The sequence below is a fragment of the Glycine soja genome, chromosome 9 (assembly GCF_004193775.1).
Source record: "Glycine soja cultivar W05 chromosome 9, ASM419377v2, whole genome shotgun sequence".
Classification (NCBI taxonomy): Eukaryota; Viridiplantae; Streptophyta; class Magnoliopsida; order Fabales; family Fabaceae; genus Glycine; species Glycine soja.
This window is the reverse complement of record NC_041010.1, coordinates 30,536,596-30,546,815: the sequence shown is the minus strand read 5'-3', so window position 1 is coordinate 30,546,815 and position 10,220 is coordinate 30,536,596. Positions and strand designations below refer to the sequence as shown.

Sequence of the window (10,220 nt, the reverse complement as noted above, 5' to 3'; positions counted from 1 at the left end):
TCTTTCATCTCAATTATATTTTTTTCACAAGAAAAATTGAAGATGAGATTTCACTTTAAAAAAAATTAAATTCAATTCTATTTGAACTAATAACATATTGGTAGTTGAACAATTAATATTTTTTTCACTGAAATAAAAAAAACCCTCATATCAGACACCAATTATATTTTAGATCCGTTATATCAGTATTTTGTAAACTAATCATATTTTAGTCAGCTCGGCCTGATCCCTGGTTGTCTTCTAATAAATTTTGTCTAATCAATTTAGCTTGAAATTCACACACACAATAATTATATTTTAGAACAGACGTCTAATTAATTTAGCTTGATCGAGATTAATTCCTTCGGGTTTCTTGCCCAATTGCAAATGGTTTATATCCCATACATAATTTGATCTTTCTTTGGCCTTTCCATCACCAAATGCAGCATGGTTCCTTATTTGTTATATGCCCTTACAGTAACGCTTTTAGTATATATGCTATCAGTTTTTTTTTTTTCTGAGTTAGAAATTAATGTTAGTCGTAATACATGGCTATTGTTAATTCAATAAAATTTCACACAATCTAACAAATTCTCATATCAATGTAGAATTAACAAAATATGGCATTGTCACATACGCAAATGTTATACAAAATCTCTATTCTCACCTTTTCCATCTCTATACATAATTTCAACATTGGTATATATATTACTTTTACCAAAAGAAATAACAAAAGGAACAACCATATTTGGCATGCATGTCACGTATACCAAGCATCTCCCATTTCTTTTCTTTTTCATAAATTCTTTTCTTCTTCCCTCCAGCCTTGTGATCAAGGGAGGAACCAAAATCCTTTATAAGTGTTGTGCCGTTGTTAACTTCTCTTTCCAAAAGAAAACTTACTCCATTTATCTTGACTTTGACATGAAATATCCTATCACTGACTTTAATTAAACATGAATATGGATACATGTATTATGCGATTTTTCTAAATTAAATGATTATTTATTATTCCCGTAACTATACTCGTACCTGTCACATAATTTTTAATATAATTTTTTGTTACAATATATACATACATATAACAATATAAGAATTGTTGTTATAGTTTAATTTTTTAATAATATAAATTAATTAGTTTGAAAGTTAAATAATTTAAATTATAATAATATTAATAATTAAGTAGCAGACTTAAAATTATACATGACTAAGGATTAGTGTCATAAACGATGAGTGAAACTTATGAGAATACCTTGAGATTTTGTTGGGAACCAAACCCTAATTAATTAACGTGATTACCATATATATATATATATATATATATATATATATATATATATATATATATAATTTAATTCTTCACCTTTAAAATCTTTGTTATTTATTATTATTTTACATTTTTTTGAATTAAAATATAATTAATAACTTAATATATAATTTATTGAAAAAGATATTAATAAATAAAAATTAAAAAAAAATAGTGACAAATTATCCATGAATATATCTAAACCTGATAAAATTTGACAGAGATAAAGATGAACATTATAGTTTTAAATTCACTACTTTAATACTGAATATGCACCCACATGTTGGAGGCGGAAACAAAGAAGTCAAACATGTTTTATCCCACCCGTTATCATGGGTAGACACACCTTCAATTAAAACTAAAATTACATATGCATGTATTTATTACTAGATAAAAAAATGATATATATATATATATATATATATATATATATATATATATAGTATTAATAATAATATCATTAAATTAAAGCTGTGAATATTATTAGTATATTAATATATTATTATTTTTGATAATATTGCAAAATTATATAATTGTTGATATTATATATATATATATATATATATATATATATATATATATTAATTTTCAGTCATGCAACATGTATTTATTAGTACTAAAAAACAAATTTATATATATCTTATTAGTATAAATAATATTATTCATAAATGAATACTAATAATATATAATGCCATTATTAGTATATTTATAGATAAACTAATAATTTAATAAATACTACTATATGTATACATAAATATACTTTTACTACAATATAAATATTTTGGATATGATATAAATATATTAGAAGAGGGTTTATTGAAAATTATATGTATAAATTTGAGTGACTAAAATATGCAAATTAAATGTTCAATATTTATATCAAATATTTTTAATTAATCTTCTTTTACCATATTTATATTTATATTCATTAAAATATTAATTTATCCATTAAAATGCTACTAATATTATTAACAATATTAATAATATTAGTAGTACTAGTTTATCAAAAATATTATCAATACTAATATATATATATATATATATATATATATATATATATATATCGATTTTTTTATATTGTAGAAGTAAATATATATGAAATGTTAGTTTTGATTGAAGGTATACATTATAACTTTTATTTATATATTAATGAAGTATATTAGTCTAGTGGTTAAATATTGTTGTTGGAGTTTAGAGATAGGGTTCTAATACGAAGAATTCAACAGTTAAATATTATGTATACATACGTAACAAATGACACCAATAGTTGATTTTTTCATTAACGATTGAGTTTTGTTATTTTCTCCTCTCAAATGAGTTTCTCGATTTAAAGAAGCCACATTTTTTTTTAAATAACTTTCTATCATCATAATATAAATGGTTTATGCAAATCTAAAATATAATTTGTAACCTTCTATCATCTTTTTTTGATGAATCGTAACCTTCTATCATCTAAAATATCATCAAAGAAAAAACTTATTATTAATTACAAATAATAATATTATAATGATTTTGGGAAGACTTGCAAAAGTCTACTCCCTTCCCCTTTCAGTTAGCCGGTTCCACTCTCTAACTCTATATACCCACTCACCTCTCTCTCATTCATTTATTCATTCAGGTCAGTCAATCATTCATTCCTATTCCTTCTTTCTCTTCCAATTCCAAATCACAACCCTTCGTTTTCCCTCTCTAGAATCTTCTTCTCCATTCAATTCCTACTCCTTTTTTCCTCTCTGTCCCTCTCTCTCTCTCCCTCTCTCATGGCTTCCGATCTCGAAGCAAAAGCCAAAGAGGCCTTCGTCGAAGACCACTTCGAACTCGCCGTGGACCTTCTCTCTCAGGCCATTCATCTCGAACCCAACAAAGCCGAATTCTACGCCGACCGCGCCCAAGCCAACATCAAACTCAACAACTTCACTGGTACACCCTCACGCCCTCCCTTGAAAAGTTTTTGTTTTTCTAATACCCTTTTGGCTGTTCTGTATGAATCATTGGGGTTTTGCTTGCGACGGAATCTGTGTTCAATTGGGTCCTCATGGTCGAAGTTAGTTCATTTGACCAAGATGAAATTGTTTTTATTGTCTAATAATGTCTTTGGCTTCCTTGTTTTTTCTGAAAAAATAAAAATTTATATGGTGTTTATTTTGTATTCATGGCGCCCTGCAGACATGTGGTTGTAATGTTTGACTAATTACTAATTTTGGGAACTAATTTTCTTGCTTTTGTGCAGAGGCTGTGGCTGATGCTAACAAAGCAATTGAATTGAATCCTTCTCTACCAAAAGCATATTTGCGGAAAGGGTAAGTACCACGTCACCTTGTCCTTTCCCTTTCCTAATCATACTATAATTATCACTATTCACTTTGAGTTTTTTTCTATATATAAATGGTAGATATGAATTTTAAGATAATTAGTGTAAAAAACAACAAACTTATTATACATGTCAATTTGTGATTGTAAATTTTTTTTGCTAAATGTTGTCAAAAGCAGCTACTTAGCTGCCTAGGTATTGAGGTGTGCCTGGGACAAGGAGGTTGCATGTTATGTGTGAAATGTGGCTGATTTAGCTGCATCATGCAAATTCTGAAGTCTTGCTCAACCAATTTTACTTTGAAGCCTTAATAGACAATGGTTATTTAATCCAATGGTTGTATTCCATTATAATAATGATAGACCCCTATTGCTGTGGAGAACAATAGGAAACAAAGGGGATATTCATGTTGTTATGTCTACTGAGGAATAGTTTCTGAGGTAGCTTATAATTTTTGCTTATTACAAAATAATTTAAATTGATACTGATAGATAATTATTTTATGTGATGGTTAAATGTTAATGAGGATATCTGTGGCTAAAGTTGATTGAAATTGCTTTCTGTGCATCATCATATCGCATACTATTTTATATTTTGACATTAGATGTACTCAATTCTTTATCCTTGTTCAACTGTGCTATACTTGATTTAATTTTTGCTTTGTTGCTTCAATTGCAGTACTGCTTGCATGAAGCTTGAGGAATATGAAACTGCAAAGGCTGCTCTGGAGGTGGGTGCATCATTGTCTCCAGACAACTCAAGGTTTGCTACTTTGATCAAAGAATGTGATAAGCTCATTGCAGGTAAACTTTATTCTTTCTAGTGGTAAAATTCTTTTTATTTGATGAAAACTTATTTGTCTTTTGGATTTACTTTTCATGTTTTAGAATGTTTTATATGACCAATGATTGTATCTTGACTGTTGGAAGGGGAAAATGTGGATTTATGCCAATTTTGGCCTTGAAACTGAAATGAGCTTGACGGACATATTGTGTTGAACAGAAGAATCTTATACCCCACCTATTATAGAGGAAAAGGCCACAACAGAAGATGTTACTCCAAAAGATGTTCAGCAACAAGATGATCTTCTAGAGAAGCCAACAGTTACAGTGACTAAACCTAAATATAGGTCAAACCTGCTTTTACTTTACGGTTGTGCATATTCATTGCTAGGAATATTATTATATATTTCAAGAGTGCTACTGCTGTTGTATTTATTGTGCATATCTTTTGATATCTGTTGTGCGTTAAAAATTAACTCTCCCAAATGATTAATCTATTAGATGAAGTTCGTGAATGGTTTGCTGTCTAACATTTTTGGGCTTTAGCATGAACAATGCATAGCCCTAACCTTCTGCTAAGATTTAACTTGATGAGGGGAGGAAAGACCTAATTTCTGACTACTTGATTATACAGATTTTGTTACTGTTTTAAGAACTAATCATCCCAAAAGTTAAGGATTTGGGTAAAGTCAAATGAATGATTTTTTTAACAATATGTTAATTTAGTATCTAACTTATGCAGGCATGAATTCTACCAGAAACATGATCAGGTGGTTGTGACCATATTTGCAAAGAAAATCCCAAAGGAAAGCATTACTGTTGACTTCGGTGAACAAATAGTATGGGTCACATTATAATAATATTCAGTCATTGCTTCTTATGCTTGCTTTTATTACACTTCTATTCATTTTGATGATTCTAACTCCCCTGTTTTTTCTTTTGTAGCTAAGTGTTAGTATTAATGTCACAGGAGAAGACACATATGTTTTTCAACCTCGCTTATTTGGAAAGGTATGAATAAGAGCTTTTTGTCAGTATATAAAAAAAAAAGCTTGGATCACTGGGACAAATGTATCTGACAGCCTTATAGGCATATACTATAATTTTGGAGGTGATATAACGTGAATACTGGAGATAGTTAAATTTTGGTTATTTTATCTTATTTGATTTTATTTTTTCTAGTCTTAAGCCCCTGTAATGCCGAAGTTGCATGTTAAACTCCTCTATATGGTTTATCTTAGTGTTTGTTTTGTTATTCTGTTACTTCTGTATAGGTGTATATTGTGTTGATCTTTGGTTTTCTTAAACAGATCATACCTTCCAATTGTCAATATGAAGTTTTGTCCACCAAAATTGAAATTCGTCTTGCAAAAGCAGAACCTATTCACTGGACATCTCTAGAATTCACCAGAGACATCGTTGTTCAACAGAGGGTTAATGCTTCTTCAGGTAACTTAAGATTTATCTGGATCCTGGAGTTTCCCTCCTCTGTTTGCTCCTCTATTTCCTGTTTGGTGACTTAGGTAAAATGCTATATCAATGACAGCAGATACAATGCAAATAAATCTCGCCAAATAGGTTTCAACTGCTGGGAACTTGCCCAATAGGGCAAATGTGAAATAGGGCAAAAAACCAAATAGGGTAATTGTGAAAAAGATGTAACCCGTGGTTTACTACATCTATTGGTTGCCAAATTTTTATGTTGACGTAATTGTCCTGGATTCTTATCTGAGAGGGATTTTCAGAGAATTGTTCTTGCTGTGTTGGACCTTATTGTTGGCATATGGACTAAATTTTGTCCCATCTCTTAACTTTTATCTCGATTTCCTTGCAAAAATGGTTTATCCCTTTCTGTGAATTTTGCAGTTACTGGAAGTCAAAGACCTTCTTACCCATCCTCAAAACAAACAAGAGATTGGGACAAGATTGAAGCTCAAGTCAAGAAAGAGGTATGTTTGCTGTCTTTGTAAAGTCTCTTAATTCTTTGTATTTTAGTGATTGCAACTCTTGCTCCTAACATTCTTCATTCATTTCAGGAGAAAGATGAAAAGCTTGATGGCGATGCTGCATTGAACAAATTTTTCCGCGAAATATATCAAGATGCAGATGAGGATACAAGAAGAGCAATGAAAAAGTCATTTGTAAGTCCTGGTCATAATATATTCAAATTTTTAATTCCTCCTTATTGTGGCATCTTCTAATATCTTGTTAATTTATATTGAGAATGCCAGCAAATTTTGTCTTCACTGCATACTGCAATGTATACATTGCACCTGATCTCTTTTCTATTTTCTTGTATAGGTTGAGTCTAATGGGACAGTTCTGTCTACAAACTGGAAAGAAGTGGGAACAAAGAAGGTAGAGGGAAGTCCTCCTGATGGCATGGAGTTGAAGAAATGGGAATATTAAGACATTTTCTGGATCAGTGTTGCATATATTTTTATGTGGGATTATTATACTTCGTTTACTTTTTTGTTGGTTAGTTAACTACTGAACTGAAGATACTATTTTCTTTATTTTTTTTTTAATGTTCATGAGGTGTTGTGTCCGTCTTCGCTAGAACCTGAATTCATGGTTGTTGGTTGAGGACAAGGCTCTTCACTTTGGTGAATATAATTCATGGTTGTTGACATTCTGTTTTATGTTTTCCCTTCTTTTTAAGCTCTACTAAGAGCTCTACTTCCGGTTAATGCGACTGAATATAATTCATTTGTCTCGTATTGATAATAAACAAGAAATCTATTAATGCGACTGATTGGCATACAATTTTAACCACCCCAGACTTTCTCACTCATCATATACTTTATTTCTTTCCTCTCAAACAAACATAGCTCAAAAGAAAATTTCACACTTGACACTGTCAACATGAGCATACATACACACACCCACAAATCAATTCATCACTTATTCCCACACAACTTATAGATTTATTTTAAACTCTTTTCTTTTATCATCAAATTATCATTTAACGTTAGATAGGGGTAAAGACTGGCCAGATGTCTAGTCGATGGCCTAGCCTGCTTAAATTGTGTTTTTTTTTTCTTCTTCTAAGGTTATAGAGGGGAGGGAAATATGATGAGACAGAGAGTTTGGAGTATTTATGGCATGTGAGTGACCTTTTAAGTGTTGAATATGGTGAAAAAAAAAAGTAAAGGTCGAAAAATGTGCAATTATTAGTTTTTAATTAAACTTATATATGACTTAATTTTTATTTTTTGCATGCAAGTATGCCACTTTTACTTGTAATTTTTTATTTTATTTTTGGTTCTTGTAATTTTTTTCAATGGCGTGACATTGTTACTATGTTAGACCGATAAGAAGATACTTTTGCTGATGTGACACATGTAGTTAGGAGTGAATATACGGATTCAGGTCTATCGATCGGTCCATTATGTATGTGGATATTGCGGATAATAAACCTATTTTTTAAAAGTTTGCATAACTATAGGTGAATTTGAGCTCGATCTATGAAACCCGCGAACTTTGCAGGCTTAATCCGTGGGCTCATAGCCTAGCCCGCTAAACATATGATGCTATTCATTTTGTAAGGGCACTAAGGCTAGGAGAGAGAAGACTCACTCAAAATTTCAGAACTTACAACTCAAACCCTTATTCCTTGTGTCACACCTCCAAACCTCTTTTGCCCTACACTAGTTGCACCACCACGACATTCTCTGGCCGTCATGCACTCGTGCTTGTACATTGTCCACTCCCTGGTAGCACCCACACCAGTCCACCTATGCGGCTATGCCCTCACACATCATGGTTGCAGTCAACCTCGAACACGTGCCACACCTCCAAATCTAGTCGTGCTACCGTCGTGCTCATGCATAGTCCTCTCTCTAGTTGCACTCACACCACCTTTGCGCTCACACATAAGTGTTTTTGCCGCTCTCGCAAATCGTTGAATCATCCTTGGTCGTGCCACCTCTACGCCCTTTCTCCTACCACCGTTGTCGTGCCTTTATCACTCCATTTGCCTCTGATTTGAACCTCGGGGGTATAAACCCTTCATTTTGTTCTATGATTGTCTTTTTTTCTTTTGTGAATTTGATCTATCTGTGTTGAAGTGTGATTGAATCTCTGTATATCACACCCTATACTTGGATTTCTTGTGGTTGAAATGTGATTTGTCACTCTAGTTTTAGCTTATGCTATTTACTAAAGTTTGTTAGCCTGTACAACTTAATTTATAATTTCTTTGTATAAGTTTTCCATTACATATTTTGTTGCCATGTACGTGAATGAATCTGTTTACTCTCTTGTGTAGATTCATAATTATTAGTCATTAGTCAAAGGAAATGTAGCTTTTTTTTCCTAAAAAAATTGCACAGTTGACATTTGTTATATACATTCTTATTAGAATTTATGCCAAGATATGGATGTTGCAAAGCCAGCCCCCGTTCATGTGTCTAGCTGTTTTTTTATTTAATATAATATTCAAAATAAATAATATTATGTTCATAATATTTATTAAATGATTTTATTTTATGATTCCTTATTATTTCAGCTTTAATTATTAAACCATGGAATCTTTTGAAGCTATGTTCAATGAAAATGTTGGGGTTGGTGTTGACGTAGATGAAAACAATATTTCATGTATTGATGTTGAAGAAGATGAACTTAATGATGAACCTAAAAGGCCAAATAAAAGGGCTAGGAATCTCTCTACTGTGTTGAATTTTTTAAAAAAACTTGTTAAACATCCTGATGGGAAATTAAGGGCCCAATGCAAAATAGTAAGAAAAAAACATTGTGGGTGGTGGGAGTGAAAGTGAAACCTCGACTTTATTTTGTTATATGAAAAGATGTGACAATAAGCCACATTCAGTTGTAGAGTCTGATGTTGGCAAACTTATGCTTGGTCATACTGGAAAATTAAGAACTAGAATAATTGATCAGGATGTGGTAAATGAGTTGATTTCTATGATTATAATTGAACATGATCTTCCATACTCTTTTGTTGAAAATAAGAGATTTAAAGAGTTAATTCTATACTTGTATCCTAAAGCTAAAATACCCTCTAGGCATGTTGTCACTTTGAATGTAAACAAATTGTATGAGAATGACAAGCAAAAGTTGAAACAAGTTTTGTGTAAACTCCCTAGTAGAATAAACTTGACTGCAAATGTGTGGACTTCTTGTACTATTGAGCGTTATATTGCATTGGCTGCACATTTTGTTGATAATAATTGGTTGTTGCAGAGTAGAATTAACTTTCTCATTTTCCTCCTCCACATTTTAGGTGTGAAATGGCCAAAATCATATATGGTTTTTTTTAGAAGATTAGGGGATTGAAGGAAAAATCTTTTCATTGACTTTGGACAATGTGCATTCTAATGATAAAATGCAAGACTTTTTGAAGGAAAGACTTCTTTTGCAAACTGATGGTTTATTATGTGGTGGTGAATATTTTCATATATGATGTGTTGTTCACATTTTAAATCTTAAAGTTCAAGAGGGGTTGAAAGTTGTTGGCCATGCTATTCAAAAAATTAGGGAAAGTATTAAGTATGTTAAAAGGTTAGAGAAAAGAATGGGGGTTTTCAGAGCTTGTGTTGCTAAAGTTGGTGGTATTACTACCATGGTGGGTTTGCATTTGGATGGTATTACTAGGTGGAATTTCACCTTTCTTATGCTTGAGAGTGCACTTTTGTACCATTGTGCTTTTAGTAGTCTTGAATTTGAAGATAAAAGCTATGTGAATTGTCCTACTAATGAAGAGTGGGATAGAGGTGAAAAATGTGTGAATTTTTACGTCCATTTTATCAAATTATTGAGTTGATTTTTGGTTCTTCTTATCCTACATCTAATATATATTTCATGCAAGTGTGGAAGATTG

General features: G+C 31.4%; 1 protein-coding gene across 1 annotated transcript; it reads left to right on the top strand.

Moving 5' to 3' along the window:
• Positions 1-2,883: 2,883 nt before the first annotated feature.
• LOC114368013 (protein SGT1 homolog A-like) lies at positions 2,884-7,020 on the top strand. The gene is made up of 10 exons (XM_028325339.1): positions 2,884-3,205; positions 3,516-3,585; positions 4,275-4,399; positions 4,599-4,725; positions 5,121-5,217; positions 5,324-5,389; positions 5,689-5,827; positions 6,245-6,327; positions 6,415-6,519; positions 6,680-7,020. The coding sequence occupies exons 1-10, from the start codon at positions 3,046-3,048 to the stop codon at positions 6,785-6,787; spliced, it is 1,080 nt and encodes a 359-aa protein (XP_028181140.1). The 5' UTR covers positions 2,884-3,045; the 3' UTR covers positions 6,788-7,020.
• The last annotated feature ends 3,200 nt before the right edge of the window (positions 7,021-10,220 follow it).

What these genes read in the sequence shown, in the direction of transcription:
- LOC114368013 (XM_028325339.1), top strand. Translation starts at nt 3,046, where the DNA reads ATGGCTTCCGATCTCGAAGCAAAAGCCAAAGAGGCCTTCGTCGAAGAC. An exon ending in AAGCTCAAGTCAAGAAAGAG is followed by an intron (nt 6,328 to 6,414) that starts GTATGTTTGCTG and finishes CATTCATTTCAG; the next exon opens with GAGAAAGATGAAAAGCTTGA. An exon ending in GAGCAATGAAAAAGTCATTT is followed by an intron (nt 6,520 to 6,679) that starts GTAAGTCCTGGT and finishes TTTCTTGTATAG; the next exon opens with GTTGAGTCTAATGGGACAGT.